Source organism: Crocuta crocuta, unplaced genomic scaffold (genome assembly GCF_008692635.1).
Source record: "Crocuta crocuta isolate KB4526 unplaced genomic scaffold, BGI_CrCroc_1.0 scaffold139, whole genome shotgun sequence".
Taxonomy (NCBI): domain Eukaryota; kingdom Metazoa; phylum Chordata; class Mammalia; order Carnivora; family Hyaenidae; genus Crocuta; species Crocuta crocuta.
Window position 1 is genome coordinate 9481953 of NW_027533258.1, and position 13905 is coordinate 9495857.

Here is a 13905-nt window from a genome sequence, read left to right on the forward strand (position 1 = left end):
GACTACGGACCGGACCGCATGCCTAGGACGCACACTTCCGCTCTTCGCACCGCAGAACCTCCTCGGCTGCAGCGGTTCCCGTGTGGGGAGCAGACCGTCCTGACTCGTGTGAACCCCAGGATCCAGCTGTCCTGCCTTTCCATCCAGGAGCCCAAGCACCCCAGCTCCCTGGGAGCCTTTTCTTTGTCCTGCTAACGACGACTGCAGGGGGGCTGGAAAGTCCCCGAGGCCCCCCACCCCGCCCGGGCCCCCTTACCTGCTCTGTGATCGCACCAGGACCCCAGGGCCTGAATTCACCAACGGCTACTCTTGTGCAGTTTCCTGTTCCGGTGTCTGCCTGCCTGCCTTGAAGTTGTTGAAATGGGCAGATCCTGGTGGTGTTGAGGTGTCCTCTCTGGTGGGGGTGGAGGCGGCCCTGCGCCCCCGGGCTCTGCCTTTGGGGGGCCATTTGTGACAGGCCCTTGGCCTGCAATAAAGCTCTGGTGATGTTCCTCACTCTTGCTCATCTCGGGGCCCCGGGCCCGCCCGCCAGGCGGCCCTCCCGCCGTTGGGGCTGTTGGCTGCTCGGGCCAGATCGGTTTGGAGAAGAGCTGCTGGTCCCACACAGCTGCCGGAAGTCGGGCCTTACAGGGAAGAAACTGGGGCGTGGAGGACGGGGTAGACAACATGGCTGTGGTGGTCTCAGCAGCAAGGTTGGGTCCAGGGAGAGGTCAAGTGCGCCTGCTTGGAGGGCTGGGGAGAACATGATGGGTATGGGGGAGGGGGGTGCCAAGCACTAGCAGGGGCTCCTGAGGGAGCCCCCGTGAGGGCTGAGGGCTTCTCCTGGGCCAGGCCTAAGGCAGACACACAGATCCGCGGTCAAAGCCTTCAGACTCACGGGAATTCTGAAGTCAGACTTCAGGAGTTGGCAGGAGCAGTTCTTTGTGGGCGATGCTGCATTTGGTGTTCTAGTTCTTTCGTGGGAGCTGTTCACTCTCTCCATGGAGAGCTACAGTGGAGTCACCTGTTAGGGGTCGCTTCCAGTTTGCGTTTGGAGAACCTTTGGGTTGTGGCCTTGCGGGCTTACCTATACCCTAGTGATGCATATGTAGAGACTTGAGGGGCAGTTCTGACGCAGCTGGCCGGTTAGCTCAGTTGGTTAGAGCGTGGTGCTAATAACGCCAAGGTCGCGGGTTCGATCCCCGTACGGGCCACGTGCGCTTTTTATTTTTCCAACCCCCTCGCCCCGCCCAGTACACCTGCTGTTTACCGTAACCCACAAGTGTCTGCGCGCGAACCAATAGACTGTGGCTTGCAGACGACATGGGACCCACCGCCTCTCGAAACAAATCGCTAGCACACGGCTCGGGAGGGAGGCCTCTCCGGGAGGCGGTGGAGGACCGGGTCAGATCCCGGCGGAGGAGCCCAGGGAGGCGGGGCGGCTGGGGCGCGGCGGCCCCAAGTCCCCCGCGGGGCTGGCGCGCGCGCTCTCCTGGCGCCGCCCAGGTCGGCCGCTCGGGGCGCGTCCACAAGGCTCGAGCACTGAGAAAGGCTAGCACGCGGGCCGGCTCCCGTCGGTGTAGTCGTGGCCGAGTGGTTAAGGCGATGGACTAGAAATCCATTGGGGTCTCCCCGCGCAGGTTCGAATCCTGCCGACTACGCGTACTTTTTTTCTTCTCCGACGTTCTGGCCGCGTCCCTCCGGGTCCAAGGTCAGATTCCTCAGAAATCCGGGGGCCGGGGATCCTACGCTCTTGGGGGTTCTCCAAGCCAGCACTCCTGCTTGGGGGTCGGAACTTTGCTTTATTCCTTTCGACACTGTGGGGAATCCCGAGGTGGGGTGGGGGTGATGCCGGATCCCGCCGCTCTGCGGAAACTCGTTTTGGAAAAGTCTGCAGGCGCCTGGGCCGCGCTCCGAGCGCTCTCTTCCTGTAGAGTAGCCTCGGAAGGCGCCCGGGTGTCTTTGGCGCCGTGGCTTAGTTGGTTAAAGCGCCTGTCTAGTAAACAGGAGATCCTGGGTTCGAATCCCAGCGGTGCCTTTATTTCAGCTCTCGGGGAGGACTTTAACGTTTTGTTGCTAAATCCATCTCCCCTGATGGGTTTACCCGATGTTTTTACACCAGGGGAGCAAGGGTCCCAGTTCCGGCCTCTGAGCGCCCAGATTTCCTGCGGAAACGAGCTGCCACTCCCGGGAGACGACCCCCCGAAAGCTCGCCCCTGCGACCCGGCCCAAGTCTTCCTTCGCCCAGCCGCTGAGGCACCGGCTGTGGGGGTGGGCCAGCCTCGAGCCCCGCGAGAGAAGCCCCCCGCCCAGTCTCCACCGCAGGACGCCCCCGGGCGCCTGAGCAGCCTTGTTTGGGGTGGTTCTTCATTGTAGTTTGGGGGGGTTGGGGCCCCTAAATTATATATGTGTGTATATATATATTTAAATGCCTTTTTCACTAAAAAGAATTTGGGGGGCTGCATCTCCCATATGCTGCTCTTTTACCTACAGTTGCCTGCATCAGTCTATACTAACGGGCAGTCGGGTTAGGAGCTTGCAGAGAAGCCATGCTATCCGCTTTCCTCCAAGAGGGTGCGGACAGGCTGGGACCGTGACAGTGGGCAGTGGGAGCAGATGAGCGCTCGTTCTCGGGTGTGTCGGGGGGGAAGTGTCTCCAAAAGGTCAAGAGCGGAAGCCAGGAGGGGGGGGCTCACTTCTGGAGCCCGAAGCCGACCTCCAAAGGCTGTGGATGCAGGAGGCAGGAAGGAGGATCTACAGGCAGTTGGCAGGGCCTAAACCGTCCTGGAAGACACGCAGAAAGATCTGGATGCAGTGATACAATCCTTTGGCTGCCGAACCATTGTAAAGTGTCTGAGCAGAAGTATGGTCTTGCAGGAACTGCTATCTTGAGAGGACAGGCCCCGACGCCGCACCACCAGGAGAGGTTAGTGCCAAAACGCGACGGTCCTCTGTGCCTGAAGGCACAGCCCGTTTCCTCCAAGGGCTCCTGAGAAGGAAGAGGAAACCGCAACCCAGTGCGCTCAGGGCAGGGACAGGGGGCCGGGACAACATGGAGAGGGGGCGACTTGTGGCGCCTGAGAGGAGAGAGTGATGGGGGTGGGGGGCTTTCTGGAGGAGGGGAGCTAAGTCTTGAAGACCAAGTGGAAATTTGCCATACGTTCTCTCAGACAATGGGCACTGTACATCGGCCCTTGTTTCCGAAATTGTTTTAAAAATTAAATTAGATAATATGCTAGATAGACCCTACATAAAAGAATGACACGAGGGATCAGTGTGTGTGTGTGTGTGTGTGTGTGTGTGTGTGTGTGTGTCGGGGGTGCGAGGGTGGAGACAGGTGGTCATAGAAATGCCCAAGGCCGGCACCAGAGCAGTTGTAGAGAGATGGGAAGGAGGGATTGAATGCCAGGCAAGTTTAAGATTTAAGAAAACCAACACAAAAACAAAAAAAACCCAACTCAGTAATTGGTCGGATGTGGAGTCTGAAAAGAGGCAGACATTCAGGATGAAGCCGGGGGTCTTGAGCGTTTTAGGGAAGCGCTGGGGGCAGGGGGGGAGGGGGGCGGGCGCACAGGTGCGAACACCTCGAATTCACCGAGGATATTTTTTTCACTCTTTCCCACCCAATCTTTGTCAAGCAACTGTGACTGCCGGAAGTTACAGCTTCGAACTCCATCTTTCCGTGCAAAGCTTTGGCTCCTGTTAAAATCTAAAATCCGACAAATTAAACATGATCCGTTTATACCTTGGTTCTTGGATCCTACAAGAGGGGGTCCCTGGGTGGGGCTGAACTCTCTGAGTTGTATGCGTTTCTCCAGGGAAAGCGATCGCGGTCTATGAGGGCTGCAGGGCTCCACCTCTGCGCAGAGTCTGTGCCGGAGACCAGGTGAGAGAGCGGGAACTAGAGACTTGGGGGACAGTGGCCACCCAAGAGGAGCGAGAGAGAGAAATTGCAAAAGGGTAAAGGGGAGGGAGATGCCCGAAGCCCAGGCCTGAGCGCGGCCTCCACTTGAAAAGGCCCGGCCCGGGGACAAGACAGGACCGGCTGCTCTCTGCTGCCCTTCGCCGTCGCCTGGGCAGAGACACCGGAAAAAGAGAAAAAGCGGGGAACCCTTCGCTGGGGCCACCCCCCCGAAGTGCCTGTGGGCTGGGCATCAGGAAGGGCCCGGCCCCCCAATCACAGGACTGTGGTTCGGCCCAGAGATGCTACCAGATCCCCGCCGGAAGAACTCCCGGAGCAGGTGGCGCGCAGGTGACCCCACCAGCTCCTGCGGGACCCCAGGCGCCCCCCAGGCGAGAGCATGGGGAGTGTAGTGAGAGCTCAGAGACCTGCGAGGGGACAGCATGGCAGACCCTGCGAGGAGGCCCCAAGGCCGTGTGCTGGCCTCGGACCACACTCATGCTGCCCTTCGCCTCGGAGCCCCTTACTTTCTGGGGGTCTTAGATGGCGGGGAGAGGGGTCACCTCCTCGGCCATCCTAGGAGGTAAGTGGACAGCGGAGGGTAGACGGGAGGGTAGGGGCAGCCTGATTGTAAAGGCAGGACGTCCTGGAAGCGGCGCGGGTAGGGCTGTTGGACGGCAGGAGCGGTCCTGGGCGCCGGAACTGTCACCTCGCCCCCAACCACGCAGGCTGGAAAGCCTGTCCCCTTCCGCGCCCCGCGGGCCATTCATCTCAATGGCTCCTCCTTCGTGGGTCTTCTTGGCCCCGGGAATTATTCCCTTGTCTGGGCACCTGGCCTGCTCGTCGCTTCAGGAGGATGGACAGGTGCGGGGACGGATAGAGGAGCCGGGGTTCACCTAGGGATCTCGGGGTTCATTCATGTCCCCCACCAGGCGACTCCCCCGCCTATCTTTAAAGCTCTACGCCAGAGGCCCGGGTCCGAGGACGGCGGGCGCAGGTGGCAACGGTTGAGCCCCGAGGTTGTGGAGTGGCACCGAGACAGCGACCACAGGGAAGCGGGAGCTGGGGCGCTCAAGGTAGTCCTGGAGGGCTGCGCGGCGGCGGGGGGAGGCCGAGACCACTCCCTCCTACTTCCCCGACGTTATTTCCTGGGAGGAGTCGACGTTCGCAGGCTGGAGCCGTTGGTCCCCGCACCCGGCTCCGGAGTCCGCAGCTAAGGGGAGGGTGGTCCCTGCGCGCGCGCCAGGACCACGGGCGCGTGAGTCGTGGCCCTAGGACCGCAGTGAATCGGGTGCGACCTCTAAAGGCGTCCGCGAGCGCGCTTGCACGTCGGCTCGTTGGTCTAGGGGTATGATTCTCGCTTCGGGTGCGAGAGGTCCCGGGNAGGGCACAGCGGGCGGCCGCAGGGAGCGCGCGGGGCACAGCGGGGCCGGCACGGCGCGGCCACGTGCGCACCTGGGCCAGCGCGCTCCTTCCCGCGCGGCTGCTGGGGCTGTGCGTGACCCGCAGGGGACCCGAGTGGGGGCGCAGCCCGGGGGAAGCCGGGTCTCCGCGGCCTCGCGGGCTCCAGTCGCTCGGTCGCCGTCCGCAGCGGGCGCAGGAGCTCCGGCTGGCTGGGGGCCCGGCGCCCGGGGGNGTGGTGAGTATCCCCGCCTGTCACGCGGGAGACCGGGGTTCGATTCCCCGACGGGGAGAAGCGCGCTGCCCTTTTCCTTCTTCGCATGATAAATCCCACTTGCAACCAAGCAACCGTCCTGGGTTGTGGGATGGAGACTCTTTTTTGGAGAGGGAAGGAAGAAGGTAAAAGGCGGTCTTCACTCTCCGGCTCACGTTCCAAAAGCCCGGCGCGCAGCCGTCTATGCTGGCTGTGGGTCGTGCAGCAGGGTCCCGGCAGACACCCGCTCGGGGAGTGGGGGCATCGGGGGCGGAGAAAAGTTTAAAAATACTAGGGCCACTGCGTTGGCCGGGAATCGAACCCGGGTCAACTGCTTGGAAGGCAGCTATGCTCACCACTATACCACCAACGCCCGCTGCAGAAAGGGGCTTCCGACGCTAGCACTTGGCACCGTGCGCGGCGCGCGGCCGGACTGAAGCCCCGCGGAGCCGAGCGCAGGACCGACCGCGGAGCCGCGACGCGGCGGCAGGTGAGACGCAGCCTACAGATGAGAAACCGACATTCCAAGGACCTAAATGAAGGGGCTTTCGGAGTCACTGGGAGAGCCGCGGTGACATCTAAGGTTTGTCTTGGGGGAGGGGCAGGACTGCGGCGACACCTCGATGGCTTTGTCGTCCCCAGACATAAGTCCCAAACGCGCGGGTCGCTTCTGCGTTGGGCGAACCCCACGTGTCGCAAGGTTGGAGACCAGCCGTACGCCAAGCGCGCACACCGACCCGCAGTCGGAGGTCGGATTCCGGGGGGTCCGGGGGCGGCCCTGGGGCCGTGGCTCCGCCCCTTGTCGCTGACGATAGCTCTGTTCAGGGGATCCGTGCCGCCGCGGACTCGGGGAGGCCTCGTGGCGCAACGGTAGCGCGTCTGACTCCAGATCAGAAGGTTGCGTGTTCAAATCACGTCGGGGTCACGGAAGCCTGCAATTTTCCATGTCTATCTAGGCGTTGGTATTTTTCAGGGAAACAAAGGGAGGGGGGGGAAAAAACCCAGCACATTTGTTTCTTTATGAGAAAAGTACAAATCTCAGTGTTTCTGTGATTTAGCTTTTCCCAAAATGTATGGGGTTTTCTCCTAAAATACCAGTGTCGGAACTAACAGTGCAGCTTTCCAGCAGGGACACCTTTCATCTCCGGTATCTTAGGTGTCCCAACACAAAGTGCTCCTGGGCAGCTCCGCGTTCTTGTTGAGAAAATGTACCTGGAACAATAAAGAGTCTTTATAAGAAAGGATGTAGTAAGAATTGATAGTTATTATAAGTAACAATTAATGAATTGAAGAGATGGTCTCCAGACTTCTCAATGGTCACTGAAAGCTTAGAGCCACCTGCATTTTTGCTGCCTCTGGTCTTATGGGGAAGAAAAGAAAAGAAAAAGAAATACAGGCCAGCCACTCTTTCGGCCTTGCCTTTCCCAGCAGGAACTTTCTTCCTGGACCTCTCTTTCCTTAACAGTGCGTTTGTTTGAAAGTGCCAGACCTGGGCGAGGCCGGCTCTGCACCACTCAGAGGGCAGACCCCTGCGCAGGCTGTGCGCTGTGCTTCCCCGGCCCCTTCCGCTCTGCTCCCTGGCCACTGTCCGGCTTTCCACCCACCGCAGCCACTGCATTTAATTCGTAAAGAAGATCTTGCTCTCATCCCCTGGGGCCAGGTGATGCATTAGTCCTAATGATGGCTGCCATAATGAGGGCTTGCTGTGTGCCACCACGGTCCCAAGCACCAGCGACCTTTCCTCAATTCATCCTGACAGGCTGCCTGCAAAGCCACGTAACTATGCCCAACATAGCACTGCCACTCAGCAAGAGTGAACTGTTTGCCAGGCGGCACAATGCAAGTGGCGGGCTCAGAGGCAGAGCCGTAATACCCAAGCCCACGGGCTTTCTCCTGCACGGTGTCCCCTAAGAGCCCACCTGCGGGGTGAGCAGGCAAGGTTAGCAGCCCCAAGGGGAAGGGAAAGGTGATTGCGGAGTGTGCTTGATGGTCCCGAAGGGCCCTGGGATGACGGATGGGATATTTCTACTTTATAGACTGAGTCCAGTCCACAGACCTGTTTGGTGACTGATTTGCCAACATGGACGGCTCAGTGAATTTCACATGGAAATCTAGATTCCTAGCTTCTCTTGAAAATTCCAAAGATCCCGTCCACACCTGGAGGCTACAGTTTCACATAGTAACAGTCCGCTAGAGCTGAGCCTTGTCTGTCTTTCAGACGCGCCCTCCCCTCTGCCACGCTCCCTATCACGGAAGCTGAGGTCTGTCATATACCAACCTAGGGTCCACCAAACATCCTAGGGTTCAGAAAAACCTGGATTTTTGGCAGAAACAGCAAGTGAGTTCCCACTCTGACCCCCTTTTCCTCCAGATACATAGCACTGATTGATAACATATAAAATATGGGGAACTAAAAGGCCATAGCGAGGCTTACAATGAACAGTTCAGGAGTCCCAAGTGCAAAGCCTTGAACGGGGCTGATGGTACAGATCTGCAGCGCTTGGGGCTTTGAATGGGCAGCAGCAGCAAGGTGTTAAAGTCCTAAAAGGAACCAGGGATCCTGACTGGGGACAGGGAGGGAAGCCAGAGCCTCAGCGCTAACCGTGTATCAGAAAAGGAGGCTGTAAAACAAACCACCGACTCCCTGCGTGGAACCGCAGACCTGGACGGGCAGGAGCACTCACATGAAGCTCAAGCCTGGAAATGCATCCAACTTTCCGTCTCCTCCGTGACTGCATTTGAAATAACCTCAATATCACAGTGCGGCAGGAGCCCCCAAATACCATTATAAGAACTGATTTTTTGACCGGGAGCCAGGAGGTAACAGCAATGGCCAAATTGTAGGTCAGGGAGAAGCGAGTGACATGAAGAAAGAGAGAGGAAGCGACAAAATGAAACACTTTCCCAGCCAAGATGAAGGGACAAACCAAAATCGCAAAACATATGAAGGAGAAGCGTAAGTGGAACAGAGACAATAACTAGAAAATTAAATGAAAATAAATCTATGCAGCAGTCCGGCCAAGACTTTAGAGTAAGTATGATTGGGATACGTAAAAAGATAAATAACAAAATCAAATCACGAGACAAAAAGACAAAGATTCAGTGAAGTCATATAGATATGCAACTGACCAATTAGAAATCTCACACATGGATGACATGTAATAAAAGAAGGCTAAGGGCGCATGGCTGGCTCAGTCGGTGGAGCACTGTAGCGATCGTTTAAAAATAAAAATCTTAAAAAAAAAAAAAGTCTACGGGGGTTCCTGGGTGGCTCGGTTGGTTAAACGTCCAACTCTAGGTCACGATCGCGAGGTTTTGGGAGTTCGAGTCCCGCATCGGGCTCCCTGCTGACAGTCCAGAGGCTGCTTGGGATGCGCTCTCTCTCTCTCTCTCTCTCTCTCTCTCTCTCTCTCTCTCTGCCCCTCCCCTACTCACGCTGTCTCTGTGTCTCTCAAAATAAATAAATAAACTTAAAAAAATATAGATGAGTGTCACATTCTAAACTGGGCACAATCCAAGAGAGATTTAGCTATTAAAAAGCATAGAGCCCAAGATTTTACCCAAGACACAGAACAGAGAGGCAAGAAATTTCAAAAGCATGAAAAAAACTGATGTGGAGGATAGAATTAAAAGCTCTGATTACCTCTCAGAGGAGTTTCAAAAAAAAAAAAAGGTAATAAAAATAGTAAAGAAACAGTACACATAGACTTAATTCTTGCATTTTTGGACTGGAGCTTCACCTGGATGCCTTTTATCTCTCTCTCTCTCTCTCTCACACACACACACACATACACACAATCAGAAGCAAACGGCAAAATTGGTTAATATTGAAATAATTGAATAGTAGTTATGCAAGTGCTTTAAACAGTATTCTTGGTATTTGAAATATTTTGTAATTTTTTTTCATATTTTTTGTGGTAAAATACACTTAACATGAAATTTACCATCTTAACCATTTTAATGTGTACAATTCATGGGGCTGTAGTATAGCCACACAGTTGTGCACCAATCACTACTATGTGATTCCAGAACGTTTTCTTTTTCTATTATTTTTAATTTTTTAGAGTTTATTTGAGAGAAAGAAAGCACAAGTTGGGGAAGGGCAGAGAAAGAGGGCGGGGATGAGAGAGAATCCCAAGCAGGCTCTGCATGGTCAATGGAGAGCCTGATGTAGGGCTCGAACTCATGAACCGTGAGATCGTGAGCCTAAGTCTGAGGCTTAACCTACCCGCCATCCAGGCGCCCCACACGTTTTCATCACTCTGAAAAGAAACCCTGTAGCCATTAGCCAGCCGTCCCCATTTTCCCCACCCCCAGTCCTTGGGAGTATTGGCCAGGCTCCCCCCAGCCAGCCCCTTCCAGATCCTTCTGAGTCTACTCCTCATTCCCTAAAGAGGCTTATTGCTTCTCTTATATTGAGAATTCCTGTCTTGAAATTTTCTTTGGGGGGATATTCCATTATGAGAAATACAAGGGACCAATATCCATGCGTCCTGAACATTATAGCATCCCGGCCATCTGCCCTGATCTTTGGAACCCGATCTAATCATACCCCTTCCCAATCTTGGGAAAATTCCACCCCAGCAAGGAGAACACCGACAACTCCCCCTCACTGACAGCTCCAGAAACTCTGGGGTAAACAACAGAGATTTTGTTCACTAACTCGAACAGGCAGCTGATGGTTGCCTAACCGATAGAACAGATCGTTTTTGTTTTGTTTTGCTGTTTATGAATAATGCAAATCCCCGTCCTGTGCTGGCCTGTCAAATAGTCCTGACAGGCCAGATATCTTCTGGCAAAATGTGCAAGTGGGAATTTGAAGACTGCGGAGGGACAGGGACACTGTATTGGACCCATCAGGCATATCCCACCCATGCACCGCGTCTCCTGACACATTCCAGAAACATCTCCCTTGGCTAGGTCATGAGGAATCCAGTAGACTGCAGGTGATAGAATTTTTACAAAGCTTTTCATTAGCTAGACTCTCAAGGCCAAGTATGTTGATGAAGCCACTACAGTTGAGGTGGGCTCTCTCCCTGATCTTGGGAAGCAGGGTTGGGCTCACATTGAGTAAAAACGATGCACCTCCAGAAGCAAAATTATTTTTTCACAAATGGCGGAGGGGTGCCCTTGGTCGCCAGATCTCTGGAGATACCTCATCATACACAGATCTCTGAACTTTTGTATTAATCATGGGCTCCCCAGAATGAAATTGTAAGCCACTGTGGCACACAGCTATATCTACCCCCACCCCTTGGTGTTTTCACTGTAGTGGCTGCAGTGTCCTTTGCAGTAGTCATGTGACACAGTTTTGGCTAACGAGAAATCTATTGGGCACTTCTAGAAAGGCTTCTGCTTATCCTGATTAAAGGGGCACAGACCGCTGGCCGCCATCTTGCCATCATAAGGAACATATGAAGAGAAACAGAGGCAATCCAGATCTCTAACAAAGCAACTCCCTACTTGCTGACTTCTTGCTACGCAAGAGAAAATAGATGCTCATTGTTTGTGCCACTGTTAACTGTGTTTTCTGTAACTTGCAGACAAAAGCGTTAGGAAATGACGGAGAAACCCATGAAACTGGTATTTTCGTAGGTCAAATGATTGATTCACGTCATTTATTCAAACTCTATGGCTAAGAACCCTCTAGGCTGGGTCTGTAGATGTGTGTCAGTGAGTGTGGCTTTGACACCAAATAACTAAACCCTTAAGTCAATGCATTAGGGAAAGTGCAAAATAGGCGTCCAGAGGCTCAGCAACATCATCAAAGTCTTGGGTTCTCCCCGGGCCTACTTTCTGCCTTCTACAATGTCAAGCTTCTGGACAAGAATCCTAAAATTCCCACTAACTGGGTCACTTGGGTCACATGCTTATCCCAAACCATGACCATGATTCTGGCTATGGTATAAATCAATCAGCATCCAATCCTGGGTCTGCGATGGGGTCTGCTTCCCTCTCGAAGCCACAACGTTCTAGGTGCTTTCTGGAAGTGGGAACGGCTAGGAAAATGGACACAGGCTAGATAACCACGCTGTCCACAATAGGTCTCCATTAAGTTGGGGATAAGGAGTTGGCAGAAACAGAAAGCACCAGAGTGGAATCCATAGACATCTGGTTGTTTCCATACCTTGGCAATTATAAGTAATGCTGCAGTGAACATGGGGATACAGATATCTTTCTGAAGTTTGCCTTCCTTTTCTTTGGATAAATACTCAGAGGTGGAATTGCTGGACTCTATGGTAGTTCTATCTTTAAGTTTTTGATGAGTCTCCATGCTGTTCTCCACACTGGCTGCTCCAATTTACATTCCTATCAACCATGCACAAGGGCTCCCTTTTCTCACATCTTCACCAACACTTGTTATTTCTCATCTTTTTTTTTTAATTTTTTTTAATGTTTTTTATTTATTTCTAGGAGAGAGAAAGACAGCGTGAGCAGGGGAGGGTCAGAGAGAGAGGGAGTAAACAGACTCTGAAACAGGCTCCAGACTCTGAGCTGGCAGTCAGCACAGAGCCCGACGCGGGGCTCGAACCCATGAACTGCGAGATCATGACCCAAGCGAAAGTCAGACGCTTAACCAACTAAGCCACCCAGGCGCCCCTATTTCTCATCTTTTTGATGATAACCATTTGAACAGGTGTGAAGGTATATCTCATTGTGGTTTTGATTTTCATTTCCCTGAAGATTAACAATGTCAAACATCTTTCTTTTTTTATGTTTATTTATTTTTAAGAGTGAGAGAGACAGAATGTGAACAGGGGAGGGGCAGAGAGAGAAGGTGACACAGAATTTGAAGCAGGCTCCAGGTTCTGAGCTGTCAGCACAGAGCCCGATGTGGGGCTCAAACTCTGGAGCTGTCAGCACAGAGCCCGATGTGGGGCTCAAACTCCAGAACCATGAGGTCATGATCTGAGCTGACGTCGGCCGCCCAACCGACTGAGCCACCCAGGCGCCCCAAGCATCTTTCTTGTATATGTGGCCCATCTATATGTCTTCTTTGAGAAAATGTCTATTCCAATCTTCAGCCCATTTTTAAATCAGATTGTTTTGTGCTGTTAAGTTGTATGAGTTCATTAGATATTTAGGGTATTCGCCCCTTATCAGGTGTATGATTTGCAAATTTTTCCCCCATTCACTATGTTGCCTTTTTGTTTGTCGATGGTTTCCTTTCCAGAGGCCTTAAGTTTGCTGTAGTCACACCTGTTTATTTAATTCTTGCTTTTGTCTGTGGTGTCAGAGTTTAAAAAAAATTATTGGCAAGACCTATGTCAAGAAACCTACCGCCCGTGTATTCTTATAGGAGTATTATGGTTTCAGGCCTCACATTCGAGTCTTTAGTCGATTTTCGGCTAATTTTTATGTATAGTGTAAGAAAGTGACCCACTTTCATTCTTTTCCGTGTGTACCTGTCCAGTTTTCCAGCACCATTTACTGAGGAGACCGCCCTTTCCCCATTGCGTATTCTTGGCAACTTTCTCGAAAATCAATTGACCATATATGTGTGGGCTTATCTCTGGGCTCTCTGTTCAGTTCATTGGTCTCTGCGGCAGTTTTTATGCCAACACCTCGCTGTGTGAATTACTACAGCTTTGTACCACAGCCTGGAGTCTGGGGGCGCGATGCCCCTAGCTTTGTTCTTTCTCGATTGCTTTGGCTATTTGGATTCTTTGGCAGTTCCATACAAACCTGGTACTGTTTTTATCTTCCCCTGTGAGCTAGGTTGTTGGAATTTTGATCGAGGTTGCATGGAATCTGTAGATGGCTTTGGGAAACGGTAGCATTTAAATTCCGAGGGGGATCAGGATAGTTTGTTGCACAAATGGTGCTGGCATAAATAATTAACTCCCCATGGTCAACTACAAAGACCCTGGTCCCTACGTACAGATGGATACATTCCAGATATATTAAAATTTTAAATTAAAGGGAAAAAGATGAGATCTTTCTGACTCCGGACCGAGGGAACCTTGGCTAAGCCGGAACCCAGGCGAACTGACCCTGGAGTTCCGCCTCTAACTTTGGGCCCCACCCTCTACGTCACGGGGTGTCCAGCCAATGAGAATTGGGCATGGGCGGCGCGCTCAGCCAATGGGGCCACGGCGGGAGATTTGAAAGGCCCTGGGGGGGCGGGGCGAGGCCCGGCTGGTTCCGTTGTTTGGCCGCGGCCAGGAAGGGGGGCTGTGCTCGGCCTCCAGGTGAGCTGGCTTCCTCTCGTGGGTCTTTGCGCCGGGAGAGGGCAGGCGATCGGGGAGGTCGGGGGTCCGTTGGGCGGGCCCGCGCGCACCCGTGGGGCTGCTGGGAGCTCAAGGGTAGAGGGGGGGTCCCGAACCGGGGGTGCGCAGGGGGAGGCCTGGGGAGGCGAGACCGGCAGCCC

General features: G+C 53.9%; 2 protein-coding genes and 5 non-coding genes across 7 annotated transcripts in view; 6 read left to right on the forward strand and 1 right to left on the reverse strand.

The window, feature by feature from the left end:
• Nucleotides 1-495, forward strand: part of CTC1 (CST telomere replication complex component 1) — a 15775-nt gene extending 15280 nt beyond the window's left edge. The window contains exon 23 of the mRNA XM_077746541.1: nt 56-495. Within this exon, the coding sequence (XP_077602667.1) occupies nt 56-195 (140 nt within the window). The 3' untranslated portion in view covers nt 196-495. The remainder of the gene's footprint in view (nt 1-55) is intronic.
• A 624-nt stretch (nt 496-1119) lies between these two features.
• Nucleotides 1120-1193, forward strand: TRNAI-AAU (transfer RNA isoleucine (anticodon AAU)). Its single transcript has one exon. It is a non-coding gene; the product is annotated as a tRNA-Ile (tRNA).
• Nucleotides 1194-1558: 365 nt separating this feature from the next.
• Nucleotides 1559-1640, forward strand: TRNAS-AGA (transfer RNA serine (anticodon AGA)). Its single transcript has one exon. It is a non-coding gene; the product is annotated as a tRNA-Ser (tRNA).
• A 303-nt stretch (nt 1641-1943) lies between these two features.
• TRNAT-AGU (transfer RNA threonine (anticodon AGU)) lies at nt 1944-2017 on the forward strand. The gene has a single exon. It is a non-coding gene; the product is annotated as a tRNA-Thr (tRNA).
• Nucleotides 2018-5835: 3818 nt separating this feature from the next.
• On the reverse strand, nt 5836-5907 carry TRNAG-UCC (transfer RNA glycine (anticodon UCC)). The gene has a single exon. It is a non-coding gene; the product is annotated as a tRNA-Gly (tRNA).
• Nucleotides 5908-6387: 480 nt separating this feature from the next.
• TRNAW-CCA (transfer RNA tryptophan (anticodon CCA)) lies at nt 6388-6459 on the forward strand. The gene has a single exon. It is a non-coding gene; the product is annotated as a tRNA-Trp (tRNA).
• Nucleotides 6460-13676: 7217 nt separating this feature from the next.
• Nucleotides 13677-13905, forward strand: part of AURKB (aurora kinase B) — a 4667-nt gene continuing 4438 nt past the window's right edge. Inside the window, 1 exon segment of the mRNA XM_077746846.1 lies at nt 13677-13726. The gene's annotated coding sequence lies outside the window, so the exon portion shown is untranslated.